This window comes from Alternaria triticimaculans, assembly GCF_023758025.1.
Source record: "Alternaria triticimaculans strain BMP 0046 chromosome Unknown scaffold_6, whole genome shotgun sequence".
Taxonomy (NCBI): Eukaryota; Fungi; Ascomycota; class Dothideomycetes; order Pleosporales; family Pleosporaceae; genus Alternaria; species Alternaria triticimaculans.
This window is the reverse complement of record NW_026055963.1, coordinates 1,519,123-1,542,020: the sequence shown is the minus strand read 5'-3', so window position 1 is coordinate 1,542,020 and position 22,898 is coordinate 1,519,123. Positions and strand designations below refer to the sequence as shown.

Sequence of the window (22,898 nt, the reverse complement as noted above, 5' to 3'; positions counted from 1 at the left end):
TACCACAACGATGGTTGATGATGATCATCATCACCAAACTCGAGAACCCGAAGTCGCGAAGATTACCTCGCGAATCGTAGGGTTGTAATTCATAGGGTATACGCACTACCACCTTACTACCATCCCATCTTTATCAACAATCGCAACCGCCGTGAGCTCTCATTATCCATCATGAACCAAAACGCCATATCGCTATGCAAACCACCTCTCACCGCTTTCCCCAGTTCCCACCATCCCTCCATCCCACACCTCTCTCTCTCCCTCCCCTCCCCATCCTCCCCCATCAAAGTCGTCCAACCCCCATCCTAACCCCCCAATCCCCCCGATTAAACCTCTTCAAATCACCCCCGGCCCTCTTAAACCTCTTCATCTCCCACCTTTCCTTCTTCTCAAACTCCTCCGTCGCGTGTCTCTTGCGCACATCTGCTTTACTAACCCCACTGACACCACCACTGCCACTCTTACCAACCGAACCAGCCATGCCAACCCCGGCGTCATGCACCACCATAGCATCCTCCCAACTAAACGAAAACTCTCTGAAGAGAGGATGAGTTTGGTTGTTGGGTTGGATGGCGGCGAAGGGGTTTTGTGTTGAGAATTTGAGGAGGTCGGGAGTTTCGGTGTCGGGTTGTGTTGCTGTTGTTGTTCCTCCTGTCGCAGTAGAAGGATCGGTGTGGGTGTTCCGTTTCGACGTCACGGTCGTAAACGGATCCTTATCCTCTCCCTCTCCATCCCCACTCCCACTCTCTTTCCCGTTCTCGTTCGGCGTAGAAACAGGCGGTGTACTTCCCCCCGGCACAGCAAAGATGCGTTTCGGCGGTGGGGAGTCAAGCTGCATTCCATCGCCCAGTCCCTTAATCCCAAAGATATTACCCTGTCTCCTTGACTCGGGCACCTTGCTCCTCCTCATCCCATCCCTCCGCCCAGTCACAGCATCGTCCTCAGTCCCACTCTCTGCATCTTGAGTCCCACCCCTCCTGCTCCTCGTGTTCTCCTCATCCTCACTCTTCATGCGCGTGAGTTTGGGTCCTGACGGCGTAACTTTAACCCGCTCTGTCTCCTTCCCTTTTGAATGTGGTTTCGCGATGGGTTGGTCTAGTTCCGTAGTCTTCTCCTCCCCCCTCATCTGCGCCTCCCTAACACTCCCCTCAATCTCCCTCGGCACACTAGCATGAATATCCGTCATAAGCCTCGCTCTCCTACAATACCCGTCCCAGTCCTCCGTGGCCAGTTTCCCCGCCGCTTCATTCAGCGCACTCGCCGGATTCGGCTGAATCAACAAACAAGATATCGTAACTAGGACATCCCGTAACTTCAACTCGCTCCTCCAGTCCCTTTTCAGCGTCTCCACACACACCGCCCCCGTCGCCTCATCAATATTCGGATGCCATAGTCGTGTGCGGAACTGCGCTGTGGGCGGTGCGGTGGGGTAGGTGGGTGGGATGTCGAGGTGGAGGCGCCATACGCCGGCTGCGTAGGGTGTGCCGACGGGGCCGGCGAGCAGGATGTCCAGGGATGTGAGGTCTGACGAGTCGTCGGAGCCGGGCGGGAATAGATAGTTTGGGGGAAGGCCGGCGGTGTGGAGGGAGCCGTGGTCTGCGGCGAGGCGGCGGAGGGATTTGGAGTTCTGAGTGTTTGGGTTAGTTGGGGGGGCGCGCGGGTTGGGGAAGAGAGAGCGGGTGCGTACCATGGGTGCGGGGGTTGTTTAGGATTGTTGTAGTCGTCGTTGAGGTAATTAGGATGAGGACGAGAAATTATTGCGCCATGGTCGAGGCGTGAGGATCTGAAGGGGCGGTTGATGGCTGCTGTCTTCGAGCGGCTGCAACGCACCTACCTGGAGGTTTCGCGCCGTCCCGCATCTGCACGCGTTCTAGCGCGTCATCGCATCTCACCCTCACCTGATCACTGTCTTCATCATAACCTTCTTCATCAATCACAGGACAAACACTGCCAATTCACGAACGCAATCAACACAGCCATCATTTGTTCAAAATCTGGATTCTCATAATAACGTCCAGCCACTCCACGATCCAATTCGGACCCAGCCAGATGCAAAATCTACATAACCCCCCATCCATCCCTTTCTCAATCCCGCAAAGCCACCAAAGAACGCCGCGCTATAACAACCAAGCCCTACAAGATATCCATATCATCCACCGGATCCACAAAAGGAAACTGACCACTCTCAATCGCCGCGATCCTGTCCAGCTCCGCCTGATACTCCTTCCTCAGGGTATCCAGGGTGATGATCTGCCGTCTAAGTAGCTTCTTTCCCTGGCCGATGCCCCACTGCGGCGGGCCTCCGGTCGCTTCAATGCGCTGCTCGGCTAGGATGTAGGCGTCTTCTTTGCTGACTGATGATAAGGTGTTGATGATCATGAGGTAGCACTGTGTGAGGGACTCGTCGGCTGGGTCGTGGATCTTGGTTGATGTTGTCTTGAGGCGCCGGAGGCGCTCGTGGAGAATCGATGCGGCGCCGCGGAAGTTGTTGCGGGAGATGCGGAAGGAGTAGAGTATCTGGTGGTAGGGCGGTCCGGATGCGATGTTGAGTGTCTTTTGGCAGAGGGATGTGAGGATGTTGTCCACCGAATCTGTTAGTCCGACGAAGGGGAACTTGAGAAGCTCCGTAGTCTGCGATTGGGCTACCATGGATGTGATGAGCGTCTGCAGGTCGGAAAGCTTCCTGGAAAATAGTCAGTATACGGGGTTGTGTGGAAGCAGTTCTTCGACTTACAAGGCCGTGTCCCGATGCCTGATCAGCGCACCGTATGCATCGTTGAATCTGGATGTTTGTATCGAAGCGGTGAACAGCCGTTGGAGCAGGTCCGTCTTCAACTCCACGTCTTCCTGACCCATCAAAGATCGCAGCCCCAGCTTCGCAAAGTCGGCAACGTAGGAGTATGCTTTGGCCTTCTCGAACAGACCAATGACATGACTGTAATAGTGCGCCAGGCCTTCGGAGAACGAGTTTCGCTCCACTTCGGATATGAGGTTTGCTTTGTCTTCTTCCGCCACGTCGAACATAGGACCGAGAGCTACAGAAATTAGTATCTTCGTGGCAAAATCGCATGTCCAAGACTTACCCAGATAGTATGCAGGCTTCTGGAAGCACACAGAAGCAAGCTCTTTGTTGCCTAGTGCAAGGTACAGTCGTCCCTTCAGATATGACGCCCAGTGGCCTTCCGTGAGGAACTTGGAAAAGTCCTTAGCAAGTTCGTACTCTTGCTGATACAAAAGTATCCCCATCATATCCTCTACAGCGTTTTCAAAGTCGTGTTCTTCGAATATGAATGACAACCAGCCGCGACTCCAGTGGGTAAGTAGACCCGCCTTCGGGTCTTTTGGTAGTGGCACCTCAAAGGCACGACTTCCGTAGATTCCCTCGAGGACTGTCTGGGTGATGGGTAGCTTCATACCAGTCTTGTATGTCTCGCTCAACATGCGGTTGAGATTGTCGGATGCTAAGCCTGTTCCAGTCTGGTGAGACCACACTGTACGGGCCAACCAAGAAACGACCATGCAGTCCTTATACCGCAGTAGAAGCTCGGCAAACACCTCAGACGCATCCCACTCCTCATGTGTCTCGCCCTCTAGCTCAATGAACATGAACAGCAGCAGGACAAGCAGATCAAGCAAAGCATTGTGGTCGTTCTCCAAGGTCTCCTTGGAAACGCACGACAACGCATTCAGCCCGTATCGTGCAATTTGCTTTCTCGACTGCGGCCTGCCGTCATGCTCGTAGTCCAGTTTCCTGATGGTGCGGAGGAAAGTCTCGGTACCCAGGTCCTTGACTTCCATGCCGAGCTCTTCAACTAGAGTGGTTACGTCCTCATCGGTCACATGCTGAGAAAGCTCGCTGTTGCCTTCGATCCACTCCATGCGATCCAAAATCGTGATGTTCCGGCTCTGAAGTAGGTCCATTTCCATGTGGCGTTGGACCTTTTGCTGGACAAAGTACGGTAGTCGTTGGCGGAAGGAAGCTGCGGCATTCAGTAGGCGTGCCACGTCGCGAGATTCCGATGTATCCAGAGTTTGCCGTAGAGGTTTGCTCAGGGTACGCGATCCTGAGATGACTGCTGCGTTCAGAGTAGTTACTTCCGACTCGCTGCAGTTCCTAATCGCAGAGATGTGGTCGCTCAACACTAGCCACGGCCTGTCAGTAGCCCGGTCGTAACTGAGTGACAACGATTCTCCCCTCCGCTTGTGCAAGTCTTTCACCAAGCCGTAGTATGCCTGCCACTCCGCTGTTAGGTCTTTGCTGAAGTCTTCGCCATGACCGCGTTCAATGGCAAGGGCGACAAGCGTGGCAACCAGACGTTCTTTTAGTGACCCTTTGTGAACTCGATTTGACCGGTGCCGTATCCCCTCCAAGCCTCTTCTGTATATGCGTAACGCGGTTTCTAATGTCGCGATCGAGAATCGGCCTGGGTAGAACAGAAACTCGTACCATTCATTAGAGAGATCCTGTTCCGGTTCCAACTCCCGCTCGCTTGGGTTCGCGGGGTTGACCTTCAGTGCCTCGACGGTCAGAGGACCCGAATCCACAGACACCCAATCATTCTTCCACGTTTGTGTTCGTTGTTCGGCGTAGTCGGTGAGATCGAATTTGAGGGAGTACACTTTGCTACTTGGACCTGACCTGGCGCGTATCCAGATCTCTGAGCCCCTCCAGGTGTTAGGCCCTGGAATGATGTGAAACTCCTCCAGCGTCCATACAGTCGTGTTCATAAGTTCGTCGATCGGCGGAATGAGGTCCGAGTCTTGCGCAGCGTCGTAGAATCCGTGTTCTTGGTCGTCTGCATCCCTTACGCCCCAGAACTTGAACTGATGCTGCTTTGGCGAGTACGTAACGACGTGGTATAGTGCGCCTCCCACCCCGCCTGGGATGTTCACAACAGCCATCAGCATCGACTGCGAAGGTCCAATGGAGTATGAGCCATGGGACTTCTCCATGGCGAAGTCGTCGGCACCCAAGAGGTCGATGTGCGCGCCTGGCTTGCCTGACGCAATGTTCCACGCTCTGATCGAGTGGTCCAGGCATACTGAGAGGATGTGTTTGCTGTCTGGTGATATCGCGACGGCAGCCGCGGCTGATACAGCAAAGTCCGCGTTCTCGAAGCGAACGGTGGGCTGCGCTTTCCACGACAGGAGACCGCGCACCGACCAATTGCTCTGCTGGTACCGCGATCCGTCCCAGGTGTTGTTGGCCTTGTCCCAGATCAAGCGACAGATGGCCCCGTCGTCGAGTGTGACTAGCAGTTCGTCTGCGCTCGCGGCGGCCAATCGGTAGGGTATGCGCCCGCTGAAGAGCGCCGGCTCGAACCTCTTGCACCACGTCTCCGAGTCCTGCTCCGAGGCTGCGGGGTTGGCGAAGAAGTCGCGGTGCAGGGTGATCGTGTAGAGCTCGTTGCCCGTGGTGATTGCAAAGACGGTCAATGCATCGCGGTCGGCGGGCTCAGCGAAAGCGACGCAGAAGGGGCGGATTGGGGCGGGGAATTGGAACAGGAGCGTCAGGTTTGCTTCGAACTTGTCGGTGTAGTCGTGATCGAAGTCGGTCGCCTGGATCTCGAGCATCTTCCTGTTGTCCAGCACCCGCCAGAGGAAGCTGCGCGGGTAGGCATGGTGCTGCCGAAAGTACATGGACCCATCTGTAGCTAGATGGCGCCTTGTGAAGTCTTCCTCGTCCTTGTCCGCATATGACTCTGTGATTACACTGCGCTTTACGCTGGATCGTGTGCTGAAGGGAGAATGCGACGGGATCGAAAATGCGATGGTCGAGCCAGGGTAGGCGGGCTCAATGTTCAAGCGCGCCTCTTTGTAGAGACACGTGCCTCCATGTTGGACCATGGTGCTCGCATGCGAAGGGGGTTCGGCTGTCGTTGCGGGGGCTGAGAGGTTATGGCGCGCGTTCGGGGTCGAGTTGCGGCGGTCGCGCGGAGGTGAAGCTCACGAAAACAATCGTTGCGCGACGATGGATGCGCGAAGCTGGCTGGTGCACGGACGCTTTGTCCATCACCGCAGCCTACCCTGAACGCAGCCCACTTATCTCACTCCCCACATACTATGGCCATTCAATCCCAAGATAGGCCAGACAGTACTGATGGACAAAATGCGCATTCATTCAGGTAATGTATTAGGATATCATACGGCTGCATAAACGTAAATCGTGTAAAACCAAAAGCTCTAGATCGCCACGGCTCCATGGCGCTTCGCACCTCATCTCCCTCATCACCTGTTGTTCCTCTCCTCCAGGTCTTTCTCCTTGGGGTCGCCAATACCGTCTTCGTTAATGGCAAACAAGCAATCGCTCTCGGGCAGGCATGGACTGTCGTAGATCTTGCACACACGCGTCTCTCCCCTGCCCTTTCTCAGACTGAGACGAGTCGTACTTGCGTGTGCAATGATGTTACCTCCGATAGGCTTCTTGGGGTCGGGATTGAACATGGCACTTGGTCCACCGTCCACTTGCGCGACGACTTGATTCGTGATTACAACGGCGATACCAAACTCGTCCGCAAGCCGTTGCAGCGTACGCATAAACTTGGCCAAATGCGTTTGTCTGGCAGAGAGCTCTCCACGTCCAGCGAAATCTGTACGGTATAGTGCGGTGGCGGAATCGACAACAAGCAGCGAGAACCGTGTCTCCGTCATCATCTGTGCAGCCTGGTTGAGCAGCTCCAACTGATGATCCGAGTTGTATGCGCGCGCGTAAGCGACGTTGTCCAGAACTTCTTCGCCTGAGAGTCCGAATCGATTCGCGACGGCCAGACATCGGACTGGACGGAAGGTACCCTCAGTGTCGATGTACAAGCATTTGCCCTCACCACCTCCCATGTCAAACGGCAGCTGGCAGGTAACGGCTAGGGTATGACAGATCTGACTCTTTCCCGTTCGGAACTCTCCGAATATCTCCGTTATGGAGCCTGTTTCGATACCTCCTGCCAGAAGTGTGTCCAGTTGTTTTGAGCCGGTCGTAATGGAGATCAATTCGCTGCGGCGGGAGTGCATCTCGGTCGCCGTGGTGAAGCCCATAGGGACGAGTTTGGATGCTATTAATGTAAGCGACAGGCGATAGAGCCGCATCATTTCCACATACCCTCTGCAAGCAATTTCGAAGCCTTCTGTTCCGAAATGCCCTTTATTTGTTCGAGTGCTCGCCGTGGTCTGCCTGGCGTCAGTGGCGGGGCCAATTTCTGTTCAATGGTCTACATACGTGTAGGCAATCGACTCTACGGTGTTGAAGCCGCCCTCGACAATCAACTTGATGTCGCGTGCAGTCAACCCATTGACTCCCTGAGGTCTTGTCAGTGTCTGTCGCGCGCCCAAAGACCGTGAAAGCCTACCTCAAGCGCAGACACGGGAGTGGGGGCTCCGGGGCCACCCATGGTGCTGTCCTCGAATTGCTCTTCTTCGGCGCTCATCTTGACGGATTAAAGACGGTAGATTTTATGGAAAGGTGGTTGTATGGGATTTGTGAATGTGCTGTGCAGAAGGGAAGGATGAGTGGCGAGCGGGAATCTAGATCAGGCGCGTCTCGCAAGCGCCAAAACGCGAGATCACATGACGAATCGCCACGCAACCCCGGAACAGGCTCCAACGCTCATTCCCGACTTTGCTCCGCAGCATCACACACGCACCACGCACTGGGCAGCTCAAGATCATATGTTGTCATCGATTTGTTCATTCATGGTATCATTGTACGTAAAGCCATCGGTCTTCTCAAAAGACCTACTCGTCATCGCCAAAGAAGACCTTGACCGGCAGCCAAGAGTCACCGCAGACCTTGAAGCGCTCAGGCAGCGCGTTGATCTCCTTCATCTCCTCGTCGGTCAGCTCCCAGCCATCAAGCTGGAAGTTACCCATGATGCGGGACGCTGTGACAGACTTGGGGATGACGCTGGAGCCGCGCTGGAGACCCCACATGAGCAGGACCTGTTGAACGGACTTGCCCTTGCTGTCGGCGAGCTTCTTGAGCTTCTCGTTCTTGTAAAGGGGAGAGTCGGTTGAGCCGAGGCAGGAGTAGGCGGTGGCGTGGATGCCCTTTTCCTTGAGGTAGTCGAGGAGCTTGGGTCTGGCGTCACTGTTAATTGATGTGCGCATGGGTAAGCTATTTGTAGTTGACTTACGAAGGGTTGTTGGGGTGGAGCTCGATCTGGTTGACGGCGGGTGTGATCTTGGTGCGCGAGTCGGCGAACAGCTTCTCGAGGTTCTGGATGGCGAAGTTGGAGACACCAATGTTCTTCACGCGGCCAGACTCAGGGAGCTTCTGCATCTCGGCCCAGGTGTCCTTGAAGTCCCAGTCGGGGTAGTGCTTCTTGAGGTCATCGGGGTCGGTCGATGAGGGCCAGTGCTGGGAGGTTCGTAAGTATCTCGTCTTGTGAGAGATCAGAGCTCCACACACATACCATGAGGTAAAGGTCAACGTAGTCGAGACCAAGGTCCTTCAGAGAGGTGTTGATGCCCTCTTCGACGCGCTTGTGCCATGGGTTGTCAAGCTTGGTAGTAACCCAAATCTGCTCACGGGGAACACCAGAGTCCTTGATACCCTGGCCGACCTCCTTCTCGTTGCCATAGGCAAGCGCGGTGTCAATGTGGCGGTATCCTCCCTCGAGAGCAGCCTTGACGGCCTCACGAACCTCACCAGGCTTTGATTGCCATGTGCCGAGACCGACAGCGGGGATCTTTGCGCCAGTGTTGAGCGTGAAGTGCTCCTTAGTCCAGTTCTTGGGTGCCATTCTTGCTAGAGTACGAATCATAAATTGAAAGATAAAAGTTTGGGATGTAGGAGGATGGGAAAGTGGCAGGAGGCGCAAACTTTTGAATGGTGAGCTGAGCGAGGGGCACAGCCGACGCGTTGTGTACCCCTCCTACGTCAGGGCCAACATTCACCCATTGCATCGCTATCTCCACCGAGCAACTTTAAGCACCGGCATAAAACCTCCACGTATCACGTCGCGATTTGCCCGCGGGTGAGGTTAAACTGGTGGGGTGTGGAGAACGATCCACCTGTCGCTAGTGCCCATGAGGAAGCCGGAACAGTTTCTACTTCTTTGCCTTTCTGCCGTTCAACTCCTGCATCCACTGCACCGCCCTCAGCATCCTGCGCTAGCCGTATAAGTGTGGACCGCAATGTCTTCAGGATTCGTCAGTGGCGGCAAAGCGGGTGAAGAAGTCGAGCGCGATGACGAATGGAAAAAGGCCCAGCAAGAGATTGAGGATGCCCGGCGCGCCAAAGCCGACTTAGCGAAACAACAGGATGGAAAGAGCCTTTTCGAAGTTCTGCAAGCCAACAAAGACAAGAAACAGGCCGAATTTGAGGAAAAGGCGCGTTACAAGCTGCATGTCGCTCTAGACGATGAGGAAGCCGATTACCTGGATTCCGTCTTGGAAAAGAAGCGTCAGGAGGAGCTCAATGTAAAGAAGGAGACTTTCGAACAACTGGATCTATTCCGCAGGCAAAGGGAAGAAGCCGAGAGGAAGGCGAAAGGTCTTGAAGAAGAGAGTTCAGAGGCGCCCAAAGATGAGGATGCTCCGCAATGGGCAGCAGTTGGGCGGAAAAGGAAGAAGGGAACTGAAGGTGGTCTGTTGAAGGGTGTGAAGCTGAGGAAGTCGAGTTCCGTACCCGAAGAGAAGAAATCTGTGGACGAAGGAAAAGCGAACGCGCAGTCTGAGAGCGTCAAGACAAACGTGTCATTTACCACAACGAGTGCCAACGGCTCGAAGAGTCCTGCGACAACGTCCGTAAACACAACCAAGCCACCAGCAGGGCAATCGACATCCAAACCGGGAAACACACTTTCGCTCGGCCTGGGATATGCATCATCAGACGACGAGGATTGAGTCGTCTCAGCACCCGACAGCCACCTTTCAAGAGCAGCGCATACAGCTCAAACTGGCGCACTCGTCGATATGACACTTGCAACGCCGGCCCGATATGATAGTAGTTGCGCTTGCGCAGGTACCTAGGTACACATACATGCGATCTGGCAAGCCTGCACCTAGCCGATGCCGACATAGCCAACAAGCCGCCTTGAACCTATTGGTACCAGGGAGCTACATACTGGGGATATTCACTTCGACACACGTACGAGGCCGGGCTCTTCTGCGTGCAGACGAGAACATCGCAGGACGCGACTTGCTGATGATGTCATTGGCTGGCGCTCGGCGGCGCTTACCTGATTGTAGCGCCGTACAACGACCGCATTTTCCATCAAAAGTAACTATCAAACAACATACCATCTATCTCGAGTTAACACTCACCTCAAGACTACTCCCATCCGCATTGCACAAAGAATGACCTCGTGATAAGCTAACACTAGCCTCCTCTCCTCCCACCTAACGCGTCCCAAACGCGCAACGTAAGCAACAAAATGGCCCATCAACCCGCCGACAACGAGACCTCTCCTCTCATCGTCGTCACCAGACCCACTGGTCACTCGGAAGAAACCGAAAATGCAAACGACAGTACCATGGACAAGCGGCTCGTTCTCAAGATCGCAGCAGCCATGTACTCTTTCGTCACACTCGGCCTCTTCAACTCCTCCATCGGCGCCGTCCTCCCCCTCCTCTCGCGCCACTATAACCTCACAGACCTGCAAGTCTCATCCATCTTCCTCGTCAGTCCCATCGGCTACGTCATCGCAGCACAGTGCAGCGATACCGTCCATTACCGCTTCGGGCAAAGGGGAATTGCAGTAGCTGGTCCGCTACTGCAGATCTTGGCTACGGCGACTGCGGCGACGCATCCTAGTTTCGGTCTTTTGTTACTTGCATTTACGTTCCAAGGACTGGGTACGGGTCTACTGGATGGAAGTTGGTGTGCGTGGGCTGGGAGTATGGAGAAGGCGAATACGGTTTCTGGGCTGTTGCATGGGAGTTATAGTGTTGGCGGGGCGCTGGGGCCGTTCGTTGTTACGGTTTTGACTACTAGAGGGTTTATGTGGTGGACTTGGTACTCAATACTAGTGAGTTACCGGATCCGAGAAATTAATCCTCAAGACTAACGGTTGCAGGCTGGAGCATGCGCTCTCTCATTCCTGGTCTTGGTCATTGCTTTCCGTAACGAGACTGCATCGGTCTATCGCGAAAGCAACCAGTCTAAGTCTCAGGACCCTAAAGTCGACGTCAAGGCTGTGTTCAAGTATCGAGCGACTTGGTTCTGTGCAGCGTACTTCCTCACCTACGTTGGTATTGAGACAGCGATTTCGGGTTGGATTGTTTCTTTCATGCTGCGCAGCCGCCACTCTACCGCTTATGTCGCTGGTCTCTCTTCCTCGGGGTACTGGATTGGCATGGCAGTTGGACGACTGACTCTCGGTTTCGCGACGGATAAGATGGGAGTGCGTCGCGCGACTGGTCTTTACTTCCTCATCGCTATCGGTATCGACGTACTCTTCGCTGCTCTATCATCTGCGGCCGCATCTGTGGCTTTGATGACGACGTTGGGTTTTATCATGGGTCCAATGTTCCCGTCTGGGGTTGTTGTACTTACACGTTTGCTACCAGCTGAGCTACATGTTGCAGCTGTGTCTTTTGTGGCCTCTCTTGGGCAGGTCGGAGCTGCACTCTCACCTTTTGCTATCGGCGCTGTTATCGATGGCTTGGGTATTGGCGTTTTCAGGTTCGCGATACTTGCTGAGACAGTGGTGGCTTTGCTAGTTTGGTTCGCTTTTGCAAGACTGCGCCCGGTTTTGCAAAATGTATCTACGATGCGCCACGAGGACTGAGAGAGCGATTGCAAGCTCTTATAAATTTGCAAAGCTACTACTGCATTCGATCTCAATATGATTGCAAGCTGCTGTCTTTGACAACGTTGAAGAATTACGTTTCGAGCGTAGATCGAGGTCATAGTCTGGCGAGCCGTTATCTTTCTAGATTTGCGGAAAACCCCTCTTATACACAATATACGCATACCTGCAATGCTGACAATCTGCCTTGGACGCACAACAGCGCACTAAGTAAGAACAACAGACAATCGCGTCTAGACGGATCTGTACCTTTTGATCGACAGGTCAAAAACAGGGCAGCTGCAGTAAGTGTACAGTCGCAGCCAAGATCAAGGTAGTACAAAATAGGAATTCTGGGACGACTAACAGCAATGTAGACTTCTCGGTGGTTTCCCACACTGCAGCTAGATAGGATTCGTTTTGACGTAAAAGACAAATGAACCGTAAACGCCCTCTATACCAGATCCCGCACGCAATTACTGCGCCTTCATAAACCTGACCATCATCGGCGGCGCACCCGCAGTGAAGTGATCCAGAATACCCTCCCAGTAAGCATTCACATCCGTCCCCTCATCAAGCACGACATCAAACTCCGCCACGACCCTGCCAATCACACTCCTCAACTCCATCAACGACAGAGCCTTCCCAGCACAGCTATGTGATCCCGTCGAGAAGGGAATGAATGCCTGCCTGTTCAGTACCAATTCCGGTTTCGTAGTCCAGCGCTCAGGTATGAATTGATCAGGTGCAACAAAGTTTCTCGCGTCGCGCAACAGCGGAAAGATGGGGATATGTACTATCATGTTTCCTGGGATGAAGTGCCCGTTTATCTCCATGCCTTGTGGTGGTGTGATGCGTTGGGAGCCGAAGAAGACAGAAGGCCACATGCGCATCGATTCTTGGATACAAGCTTCTAGCATTGGCATGGGTCGCTGGCAGTCGTAGGTGTTGATGTTGGCGAGGAACTCGGCGCGGACGGCGGCCATGTAGTGTGGGTGTGTGGCGAGATGCATGAAGAGGAAGGTTAGGGCCGTGGACGTGGTCTCGCTGCCAGCGGAGATTATGAGGCGTGATTCGCCGTAGAGAAGTTCGCGACCTTCAGGTGTTTTGGGCGTGGAGGTGATGAGATGAGAGATTAGGTCCGGCTTCGCATCTCTGACCTAAAGGAGGGTGTTAGCAATGGCTTCGATTGAGATGTAGGGCAGGAATATGTACCTGCATGCGCGCTTTCATCTGGCTGACGCTCCAGTCTCGCCATTCCTTCATGGGTCCGGCGAATGAGGTAAGAACACCAACTGTGTTCATTAGCCACGGCATCAGATACATGTATCCCAAAGCCTGGACGCTGCCCATCATAGTAGCGAGAATACTCGCAGCGACGTCGCTTTGTTCGCCTTTGATGAAGCCCATGGGCTTGCCAAAGGCCAGCGCTGCCATGACGTCGTAGCTATAGTAGCTTGCATAGACAAGCAGCGGAATCGACCTCCCCTCTTCATTGCGCAATCTTGTGAGTAGCTGGTCTGTGAAGTTCTCGACTTGGGGGGCGTAGTCGGAAAGCGATGCCTTCATCGCATTGTCCCAGATCCTGCGGCGCTGGCGGTGGAACGCCTTGTCGCGATTGAGGTGCAACGACTTTTCCATGACGTCAAAGAACGGTCCTTTTGACGTCTGTGACTGAGCTCCGAGGATTGGTTGGATCGCAGCTGTATCGAAAATCGTGAGCTCACGTGGCCCTGACGGTGTTAGCACTGGATGTGGAAGGAAGTACACGGGTTGGACAGACCCGTCCTAACATAATCGCCGTATTGGCCTTGCAGCCGCTGAAGGACTCGATGGTAATGCAAGCTGCTGTCATATGTCTGCTTGACGGCCCACCATCTCGATAGTTTCGCAGCCCAAGGTCCAGGGTAGTCGTTGAGTGGGTGAAAGAAGGCACGGTACGCTCCGATGTACAGCCATAGTGGAACCCAGAATGAACTCGTCACCAGTGTCGCGGCGATGAATCCAGTGTAATATGATAGAACCCAGTATGCGGTAATCGCTAGGCCAAGGATCTGAAGGGTCAAATGGTCGACTTCCACTCGTCGCAAAATGAACTCGTGCAGGATGACCGCCGATAAAGGTGCGAGCACAAAAACAGCGGTAGGAACCGAGCCCATGGTTTCTTGTGGATGGCACCGGGATCTTGTTTGGGGTTGCTAAAGTTCAGTGTATAGAGTGCTAGAGCGCGGTGGCCGAGGGCTATTTCTCGGTTGCTATCAAGTGAAGGCGACCGCCACATACCACAACCCCTTGAATAAGGGAGCCCTGGGAGTCAGTATCGCACCGTTGTGATTTCAGTGTGTGTTGTTTTTATCGGGAGTACAAAACGTGGAAGGTTTGCATGTGCGACGCGTTTGCTCGGAAGCCCAGAGTCACACGTGGAGACTGGTACGAGAACGCGATCGGCAGCCCCGGGTTATGAAGTGGGACATGGCCAGGTCTCTGTTCATCCTTCTTACCGTAGATTGCGACTGCAGCTGGTGCTCCGCAACAGGAATCTTGCCGCATAGTAATTAGTGTGCAAGGGTCAGCATTGGATTACTAGGTTTTGTTGCACACTATCGTACATAGCCGACTAGCGTCTCGGTGCGAACTCACGTCTAGTTAGTCTTCCAACGTGTCGATATCGTGGAGTTCTCTAGCGGACCAAAGCCGTTTAGTCGTCTGCGAAAGGAAGCATGTGGTGTAGCCTCAATTCTCCGAGCGCCGCATTATTGGATGCGGTTGCGCCGTAACGCGACGTGTGTGACTTTGGTGCGTAGATCAGACTTGGTGCTGCTGAGTGGCGCTTATCCTGTTCAAAGACGGCCTGGAAAAATGTAAGCATGTACATAAGTGTCTGCTAGGCGAGGTGGCGGCAGGGCTACATTCGCTTAGAGCGCATAGGCTGAATGGGAGAACAGGACATGGTTCCTCATTCCATGATTTCATGAACATCTTATCTGGTATTCGATTCGAGCCTCCAACCGTGCAATTTCGGGAGATGCGCATATCCATGAGCGTTGCCGAGAATGCGCCAGCATCTTACGGTTTCACTGTTGAACGGCAAGGTTGTACGGAAAGGATCTTGCGTGTACCCCCGTCTTAAGATCGCTGGCACCTGGCAAGGTAACTCAGGCTGCGTGTAAGATAAGTTCGATGCATATCCGGGAGAAAACCCAAGGTCCTAGCGATCACGCCTTCCCTTCAAAGTTCCGACTCCTTCTGCGAATCCAAGAAATTCTCCGGCTTTGATGACCGCGATTACGACCATGTCGGGCGTTCTGTCTGCGCCACCCGGCGTTGAGGCAGACTTCAGTGGTGAACGGTCGGATCTTCAGAAGAGAATCGTCGTGGTATATGCAGTCATGACAATACTTTCCACCTTCGTGCTCGGATTGCGATTGTATACGCGCATATTCATCCGCCGTATGACCGGCTTGGACGATGCGCTGGTGGTACTCAGCTGGTGCGGCTGCGTCGCATGGATGGTCATCTGTTTCCGAAGTGAGCCTGCCCCTCTGCTTACTCTGAGTACGCAACTGACCTCGAATGTAGCGTTCCAGTATGGCTTCGGTCAACATATGTGGAATGTGACTATGCAGCAAATGTTGGGCTATACGAAGATGCTCGTCGGTATCATGGTGGTGTATGTCTGGACTCCAGCTCTAGCTAAACTCTCGTTATTAGCTCTGTACTACCGACTCAATCCAGATCAGAAAGTCCAAGCAGCCATCTACGCATTGGCAGTCCTGGTCACTGGATACTCCGTGGCCATCACCATAGTCGCCGCCGGACCCTGCAATCCGCGGACCCATACAGATCAGAAGTGCCTTACAGACCTCAACCTGTTTATGGCCTGTATAAACATAATCACAGACTTCTTGATCCTGTGCCTGCCGATACCGATGTTGCGCGCCCTGCAACTACCTGTTAAACAAAAGATATTACTGGGCTTCGTGTTCGCTCTGGGATCTGGGTAAGTTGCCTCGGGTAATGCGCCATCTGGCGTTCTGTGCTAACAGTCTTTGTAGTGTCGTCGTCATATCCACCGTCCGCATCATCTACGTCTACAGTATGATTAGCGATCCCGACGCAACTTACAACGTGGCCAAGGCATGCATCTTCTCCACGGTCGAGCTCAACGGCGGAGTCATTTGCGCATGCGTTGCGCTACTGAAGCCTTTCATACAGAAGTACATGCCCTGGATACTGGCCCTTTCGAGTGGAAGCGGAAGCGGAGATGGATCCAGGATTCGCAAGTTGAAGATGTTCGTGAAACGGAGCGGGGAGAAGAGTTATGAACTACAAAGTGCAGACGCGGATACAGATGCGACTAAGCATGCTGATAATAGGCCGGATCATCGCATTGCCGTCACCAAGTCATACAGCGTCCAAGGCTCGAAGACGGGGAAAAGCGATGGTGACAGCATGGAAGACCTTTTCGCGCCGAATGCGGGCTGGAATGGTGGTCGGTAGCCGTCGTCCGTAGAATCGGTCGGGAATGTGATCGCGAGGACGTGTAAGGAGATTGAAGGGATTGCTTCGAACGGGAGTTCCTGATGATCACGCCGTCGCGGGCTTGGCACAAGCCCGATGGAAGGGACCACCCGTAGAAGGACCAGTACCTAGATAGCTGCAATACGACACCGGTGTTCAATCTTGGTCTTGAAGGTATCTGAGGGTATCAAGAATGCGCATTCAAAGAAGTGGATATCGATAACGGCGTCGCTCTAACCCATCTGCATCTTCTCATCGTCCTGACGTGGCTCGCTCGAAGAAATGGAAAGCCCCTCCATAGCGACCTTAGCCATATACTCATCCACCATCAACTTGATATTACGATATTGAGTGCTGTTTGGGCCGAATGTCGCGAGCGCATTGCGGAGGGAGGATTGGAGCTAGCCTGAGTTAATGGTGCATCCACGCTCCATTGCCGACAACACTAGAAGTCCTGACACGATGGAAAGAGTGCGATAACATACTGACAGAAGCAAGTCGTCGGGTTGAGTAGGCATAGTACCTGGTGGGTAAAGTCGACGCTGCTTTTGCGTGATAGCCGATGCTTGTGGTCGTGTAGAGTCCTTATGTGGGATGTCGCGGTCTACTGGAGAGAAGGCTTGCGCTCGGAAGGCGGTTGTAGTACTGTAGGAGATAGTCTAGGTGAGCAAACCTTGAGGGTGTGATGAGGAATGGGAATATTTGTCGTAAGCGAGTTAACAGAGATCGCTAGGGGCTGAGATTCGTTCGCAGGCTCAGAGCAAAAGAGAAAAGAGGATCTCGCAATCTACTACGTTCAAAGCATTCTGTGCGATTGATGAGATCGGGCCTTGTCTGCGCTGCGCACCTGCTTTGTAGACTCGCCAGCGCAAGCCACGAGTTAGCTTCCACCTTTAGCTTCTGACATGAGCAAAAAGGTAAGCCCACATCATGGATGAAGGCAAAAAGAATGGGCAGTTAGAAGTGCTGACAAGAGTGGGATTCGAACCCACGCCCGTGAAGACTGCGGAGGATGTTTAGAACGACCTAAACGCAGCGCCTTAGACCACTATTTTGATGTTAGTACTGCGATTCCCAAGGAGTGGAAGTAACGTACCTCGGCCATCTTGCCATTTAATAACTTCATGGAGAATAGAACATTCTGTGCAATAATATACGTGGCAATTATCATAGTGGAGCTGCACTAAGAATAGGCGACGCACAGGCGAAGCCTTTGTTCGCAAGGTTGAGATACCCCACTCTAGACTGCAAACTAAGCGAGTAGATTCCATATGCAAATTCATAAAAACAGAATATTCATCGATATAATTATAGGCTCCTAATCGGCACCCTTAACGCATTGTGGACTAAGGTTGTTCGAGCGGGGCAATGATTAAAGTGCGGCTTCTGCGCCCTGCTTATTCATCTAGACTAGGTTGAGACTACCCGTAGACGTTGCCGCATTCTCCAAATTTAAACCCTTTGTCTCATTCCAATCACACAAGAGCTAATTTCGAGAATTTCCACGTATACAGTTCTATGTTCTGAACAGTTTTAACGCTAGACTTAGGTTTGTTCTGAGAGTTTATTATTTGATCTAGAGTTACAGAAAGAGCTTAGAGACTGCAAAGCAATATCTTACTGCGTGGATTACCGTCGTTCCGAGCATGCTGTGCCTTCTTTCAATCTCAATCCTAATCCATTCCTCTTCAATCCAGCTGCAACATCTCATGCCTCTTATTTGCTGTAGCAGCTGCAGTGTGCTGCTTTCAATTGTTCTATTTCTGGTTGCCATTTATGCTTAGTCTCTTACCCCTTCTCTTTCTCATACTGGTAAGCATACTTTTAGAGGTTCCTCAAGCTTTGGATACTGCAAGCATCCGAACACTTCTCGACAATCGGAACATTTCCACATCACAGGCGCCTGGAATTAGGATGCAGCGTACGCTCTGAGTGCTATTGAACAGACGTAGCTACGTAGCAGCGCTTATCCGTTGATGCTCGTAGTATGAAGCGGCGTCGGTCCGATGACGATGATGGCACGACAAGAACAGACTTAGAGGATAGGCGCTCGGGATTGAAAGGTGTGCTGTATGTGCGCATGCCTTTTCGAGGAGATGCATAGTTGATGTAGACCCTGGAACGAAAGCGGTGAGGGCTGTGGTGGGGAGGTCTGGCGCGTCCAGTCGCGTTGTCGCGTTCATCGCGCGCTCGAAAAGTTCATACCAGTGCCTCTCAAGCCTCGCCGCACAGCAGGCCTCGACCACCCACCACTACCATCCCAATCCGAGTCAGCATGGGGGGGGAAGCGGAAGAGCACCGACGATCCGAAGCAAAGAAGTATCGCATCTTTCTTCGCGAAGCGCCCGCGCAATGAGGCCTCGCACGACACCAATGACGACCCAAAACCGGTAGTAGCGTCCAGCTTCGTGCAGACGGCGCATGCAGAAACCCGAGCATTTCCCGTGGCTACGAGCCCCCTGAGCGATACCGAGACATCTGGCGTGGCTACAGTCAAGTCCGAAGAGGAAGAGGAAGAGAAGGATGAATATGAGCATGAAGTCAGCACCAAGGGGGCGGCGGTACAGCCATTCAAAGAACGGTGCACGTGGGTCTGCCCTTACAAGGCAAGCAAGCAGTGTAGCCACTCGCCAGGGTACTTCCCAACCCTTAGGGGGGTCTCACAACATGTCAGATTAGCGCATCCAGATATTGGGCTAGTAACGCCCTACGAGGTCGACCCCACCGCGGATGGCACACGGAAGATACCATGTCACAAGGGTTGTGGCGAAATGTTTGTCACTCACCAGAAAGCAGTGCAACATGCGAAGGTAAGTTGTGGCTGTGAGAAATGCATGTGAGACATATACTGACTTCATATCTTCACCTCTGTAGTTGCCAGAATGCACTGCAACCCCAGGGAAGAGTTTTCCTTGCCCCTGGAAAACGCACATCGGATGCGACAAGGAGTTCGACACATCTACAGGCTTAGCAAACCACTCGCGTCGCCACGCAAAAGATACTCGCAGCCCGTACCAATGTAAAAACGATGAATGCGGTATATTTCATGCCGACCTCTACGACCTAGCTATGCACGAGGAACGATGCAAGAAAGGCCCACTATCTAATCGCGAAACCTCATACCGCTTCTCGTTAACCGCTGACGCTGCCAATGGCGCCCCTCCAAGTGTCATCATCATCAACCGATCTTCCAAGGCTCCGCCGCAGTGCTGGAAAGACGGTACAACCTCAATCAAAGAAGGGCTTCCGCAGCTTGGAAGAAAGTACCTTGCACACTATGCCTCGTGGAGGAGTAGCTATTCTGGTGGATCTGCAGTACTGCACAGTTGCTACGAGGCTGTTACGCGATACATTCCAGCGCCTGCGTTCGACAACAGCTTTCTCGGAGAGACACCCAGGCAAAAGGTCTTGCTCCACAGGGCCTTTAGGTTCACACAAGCTATCGTCCACGACATTGAAGCGGCCAATCAAGCTGGGATTAAGCCTACTATAATCTCAGTCGGCGCCGATGGTTGGTTCTGTAGCCAGAAAGCTATTCTTCCGTGGCTACAAGCTACTAGATTGAGCTTCGACTTTGTCGTACGACTCAGCTGCCTGCCTTTAGGCATAAGCGCCCAGCACGCCGATCTTCACTACAAAGTATGGTGGATTTTGTACGACGTGAAGCATATTCGCATGGCTCTTGAGTCTGGGCCTGGTCAAGATCAAAATGAGAAAGCTGACGAGCTGATTGCGGCCTGGAAGATGCTACAGGATAGCAAAGACACCTCCTTCGGTAGGAAGTACGGCCGAAATTACGTTGATCCGAACCTCGAATTCCCGCTGATCGAATGAGCCAGCCACGCCACGCCACTCCTCATGTTCATTGCCATTTATCTGCTTCTTTTCCGCGACATACTGCCATTTAGATCCCACATACTGTGGCTACATCCTCTCTATTTCCTACACGTCTGTCCTATATCATGTATCGATTTCCTGTGGCTACTGCATTCTTTATATAGCGACCAGATTCGGAGCATCTCTGTACTTTATTCCTGTAACATAGTATGAGATTGAGGCCGGGAAGGGAGGCGAGATAGTGACTTTACTCCCAACCAAGCCCGAGGTTTATTCGTAGCTCATCAATCCCAGTTCAGGTTATTGATGACTCTCCGTATGTGTTGCGCTCCTAACGCCTCGCAGCCCGCCGAACTATCGCATTCAGGTCTCCCGGCATGTAACTGCCTCATCTCATCGCTCCAGGAATGGTTGCCATTATGCCAAGTCTCTTGCCTCGCTTCGCTCTCCTTCACCAAGTCCAACAGTGGTCGTGGGTTGCTCCCTCCGCCATAGATCTCCGTCTTGAGTGCAGTCTTGACTAGCCTCCTCCAATCCTTCGCCTCAATCTCAATGTTGAACCCCATCGGGCAGTCGAGGGTACCGGTATGCAGATGTTGCAAAGCCTGGCTGTTGTCGCCGATACGAAATGGTTTCTTCTGTCCAGTCTCTTCCATGCGCGCGGCTTCGCGATCGACCTCATTCAACACCTTGTTGAAGCGCTCTACTACTGCCTTCATCACAGAAACTATCGACTGTACATTCTGGATCGCGGAATATGATTCTTTTGGACATTGCTTGCAATGTATTAGATCCGAGAGCGCTGACATTGCTTTTCGTAAGGGTATGATAACTTGGGGAAAGTGAAAGGTAACAACAGCTTGCAACTCGGTGAGAGTTAGCCATGTCGTTGTAAGACACGCGCACTGCCCTGAATCTGATTGATCGGGAACTGGGTCGGGAAGACTAGTTGGCTGAATGTCCGGTGGCAGGTCAGGCTGGAAATTCCACAGTGCTGGATCCAGGGGCGGGTCCAGATTGTACCTGCAACAACTTCAGCATTGGTCGAGATACATCAAGATAGCTTGACATACATGTTATCAGACCCAGATGCCGTCCCAGACGGATCTTGAAAGGTAAAGTCATAATGCTGTGGCGTCACGATTCCGCATCCTGCCGATCCATCTGACGATTGCACATCTTGCAGAAGTGAGGGAGAAGTCAGATTGTCCAGATCTAACAAATTTGGAACACCAGAGAAGTCGTTCCAGGCGTTGCTGTAGTCGTCTTGCACTACCGCAGGTATCCCCGTTATCTCGTCCGGTTCGTCCTCTCTCATTCTTTTTCTGGGGCGACCCATCTGCTTTTGCGGCGAATAAATGCAATCAATCTTTTCTCTCTCACAACGAACACATCTTGGAGTGTGGCCAGAGCATTTCAACTTTCGTGTCCCTGGGCATAGTTGAGCGTCGCGCGGGGCAGATGGAAGCCTAGCCTGAGGTACTCACGGCACTCATCACAAGCCGCATGTAGTTTTGCCGCTGGTTGCTTATGCTGCTGCACCATCGTGTAGTGTTGGGTCACGCAGATGCCGAGACCAGAGAAGCAATAGCGCTGAAAGTGGAGATGTCGAACCCAGTGTCAAAATGATGTTGTGGTTCAGCATGGGATCGGGGATCGTGCTCCGAGGACGCCTAAATTCGCCAGCTCTGTATGCACATCCCCATGAAGAATGGCTGCGCAGACTAGCCCCACCTTGATGACGGATAACGTGTTGGATTGTCGAATATCGACACATGGGGTTCGGGGTTCTTGTCTCCACGCATGTTAGGTAAGCTGTTTGATGGTCGACTATTCCAATCTGAAACATAGCTATCCGCGGCCGCATAGGGCCGATTTGATTGTGCGTAACCTTGGAAAATTCGCAGTGACAGGCGGGTCACACGTGAGTTGGCACTGGTAGAACCAAACACAACAAAACCCGTCAGCTCTGAAGGAAAAGCAGGTGCAAGCGCTAGCCACGGAAGTGAGGCTACGTGTGACAGGATTCACGCCGAGCCGCTCTCATTGTCCAATGCCATGCTGTGCTGGGCTTTTTGCAGCAGGTCGGAGGCTGAGTACGGCTCCGAATATCGATGGGATTGTGCGAGCCACCCTGCGACCCAGCGCGCTGGATGTGGCAGACAACCTTACTGTTTCACACATTCTACACCGCTCTTGACGTGGTATCTTGGACCTTTCCCAGAGCCTACGCGCAATCGCGCAACTGCGCAGAAAATGTTAGTGAAGGCACCAATATCGCTAATCAATCTGAGAACAGAGGCGCATACCGCGCGCATCTGCCAATCTACGATTGATGGAAAGGGCGCAGCTGCTCCGCCTTCTTTTTCCATCTCGCCCGTCTTGGGTTGGCTCTTCGTAAGCACCTCCACCGGTTGGAATACAGAGTGCAGCTGACTGGGGTACCCCATGTCCGATGGCGCGCGCCCTATTGCAGAGGCGCACAAAAGCTGATGCCTGATTGCTAGTGGTTGCGACTCTGGAGGACGGTACTGTTACCATGGTCGCGAGGTTCGACGAGTTTTTTCTGTGGGTAGACGAGAGACCCGAAGTTCTCCAGACGTCAGGAACAGACGCGATTGTACCTGGGATGCCATGGATAGGCTGCGCAACAGCATCCAAGGGTGTAATCGTGCGCGCTCTGTCGCGAACGTGATGCCTGGTTAGCCGCATCGGGCCCTAGGGCTGATGGAAGATGGCACCGGCGGGACAAGTCATTGGTTGGGAGCCACCGACGCTGCTGCACCTTTTGTGAGTCACAGAAATCGGCCCTTC

At 53.1% G+C, this 22,898-nt stretch overlaps 10 protein-coding genes and 1 non-coding gene across 11 annotated transcripts; 4 read left to right on the top strand and 7 right to left on the bottom strand.

Annotated features, from left to right (window-relative positions):
- Positions 1–283: 283 nt before the first annotated feature.
- J4E78_005374 (uncharacterized protein) lies at positions 284–1,690 on the bottom strand (the record flags this gene model as incomplete). Its single annotated transcript, XM_049365994.1, has 2 exons — positions 284–1,627; positions 1,688–1,690. 2 exons carry the CDS (start codon positions 1,688–1,690, stop codon positions 284–286), a joined length of 1,347 nt encoding a protein of 448 aa, XP_049222709.1.
- Positions 1,691–2,133: 443 nt separating this feature from the next.
- On the bottom strand, positions 2,134–5,847 carry J4E78_005373 (uncharacterized protein; the record flags this gene model as incomplete). Its single annotated transcript, XM_049365993.1, has 3 exons — positions 2,134–2,683; positions 2,735–3,035; positions 3,084–5,847. The coding sequence occupies 3 exons, from the start codon at positions 5,845–5,847 to the stop codon at positions 2,134–2,136; spliced, it is 3,615 nt and encodes a 1,204-aa protein (XP_049222708.1).
- A 381-nt stretch (positions 5,848–6,228) lies between these two features.
- Positions 6,229–7,421, bottom strand: RHP51 (RecA recombinase Rhp51; the record flags this gene model as incomplete). The annotated part of the gene is made up of 4 exons (XM_049365992.1): positions 6,229–7,049; positions 7,097–7,164; positions 7,214–7,293; positions 7,344–7,421. The coding sequence occupies 4 exons, from the start codon at positions 7,419–7,421 to the stop codon at positions 6,229–6,231; spliced, it is 1,047 nt and encodes a 348-aa protein (XP_049222707.1).
- A 307-nt stretch (positions 7,422–7,728) lies between these two features.
- J4E78_005371 (uncharacterized protein) lies at positions 7,729–8,735 on the bottom strand (the record flags this gene model as incomplete). The annotated part of the gene is made up of 3 exons (XM_049365991.1): positions 7,729–8,071; positions 8,127–8,350; positions 8,406–8,735. 3 exons carry the CDS (start codon positions 8,733–8,735, stop codon positions 7,729–7,731), a joined length of 897 nt encoding a protein of 298 aa, XP_049222706.1.
- Positions 8,736–9,129: 394 nt separating this feature from the next.
- On the top strand, positions 9,130–9,840 carry J4E78_005370 (uncharacterized protein; the record flags this gene model as incomplete). The annotated part of the gene is made up of 1 exon (XM_049365990.1): positions 9,130–9,840. One exon carries the CDS (start codon positions 9,130–9,132, stop codon positions 9,838–9,840), a length of 711 nt encoding a protein of 236 aa, XP_049222705.1.
- Positions 9,841–10,370: 530 nt separating this feature from the next.
- J4E78_005369 (uncharacterized protein) lies at positions 10,371–11,726 on the top strand (the record flags this gene model as incomplete). The annotated part of the gene is made up of 2 exons (XM_049365989.1): positions 10,371–10,964; positions 11,013–11,726. The coding sequence occupies 2 exons, from the start codon at positions 10,371–10,373 to the stop codon at positions 11,724–11,726; spliced, it is 1,308 nt and encodes a 435-aa protein (XP_049222704.1).
- A 476-nt stretch (positions 11,727–12,202) lies between these two features.
- J4E78_005368 (uncharacterized protein) lies at positions 12,203–13,885 on the bottom strand (the record flags this gene model as incomplete). The annotated part of the gene is made up of 3 exons (XM_049365988.1): positions 12,203–12,886; positions 12,942–13,459; positions 13,510–13,885. 3 exons carry the CDS (start codon positions 13,883–13,885, stop codon positions 12,203–12,205), a joined length of 1,578 nt encoding a protein of 525 aa, XP_049222703.1.
- A 1,116-nt stretch (positions 13,886–15,001) lies between these two features.
- J4E78_005367 (uncharacterized protein) lies at positions 15,002–16,226 on the top strand (the record flags this gene model as incomplete). The annotated part of the gene is made up of 3 exons (XM_049365987.1): positions 15,002–15,254; positions 15,306–15,726; positions 15,782–16,226. 3 exons carry the CDS (start codon positions 15,002–15,004, stop codon positions 16,224–16,226), a joined length of 1,119 nt encoding a protein of 372 aa, XP_049222702.1.
- A 988-nt stretch (positions 16,227–17,214) lies between these two features.
- Positions 17,215–17,358, bottom strand: J4E78_005366. Its single transcript has one exon. It is a non-coding gene; the product is annotated as a tRNA-Leu (tRNA).
- A 1,958-nt stretch (positions 17,359–19,316) lies between these two features.
- J4E78_005365 (uncharacterized protein) lies at positions 19,317–20,081 on the top strand (the record flags this gene model as incomplete). The annotated part of the gene is made up of 1 exon (XM_049365986.1): positions 19,317–20,081. One exon carries the CDS (start codon positions 19,317–19,319, stop codon positions 20,079–20,081), a length of 765 nt encoding a protein of 254 aa, XP_049222701.1.
- Positions 20,082–20,368: 287 nt separating this feature from the next.
- Positions 20,369–20,803, bottom strand: J4E78_005364 (uncharacterized protein; the record flags this gene model as incomplete). The annotated part of the gene is made up of 1 exon (XM_049365985.1): positions 20,369–20,803. One exon carries the CDS (start codon positions 20,801–20,803, stop codon positions 20,369–20,371), a length of 435 nt encoding a protein of 144 aa, XP_049222700.1.
- Between the last annotated feature and the right edge of the window lie 2,095 nt (positions 20,804–22,898).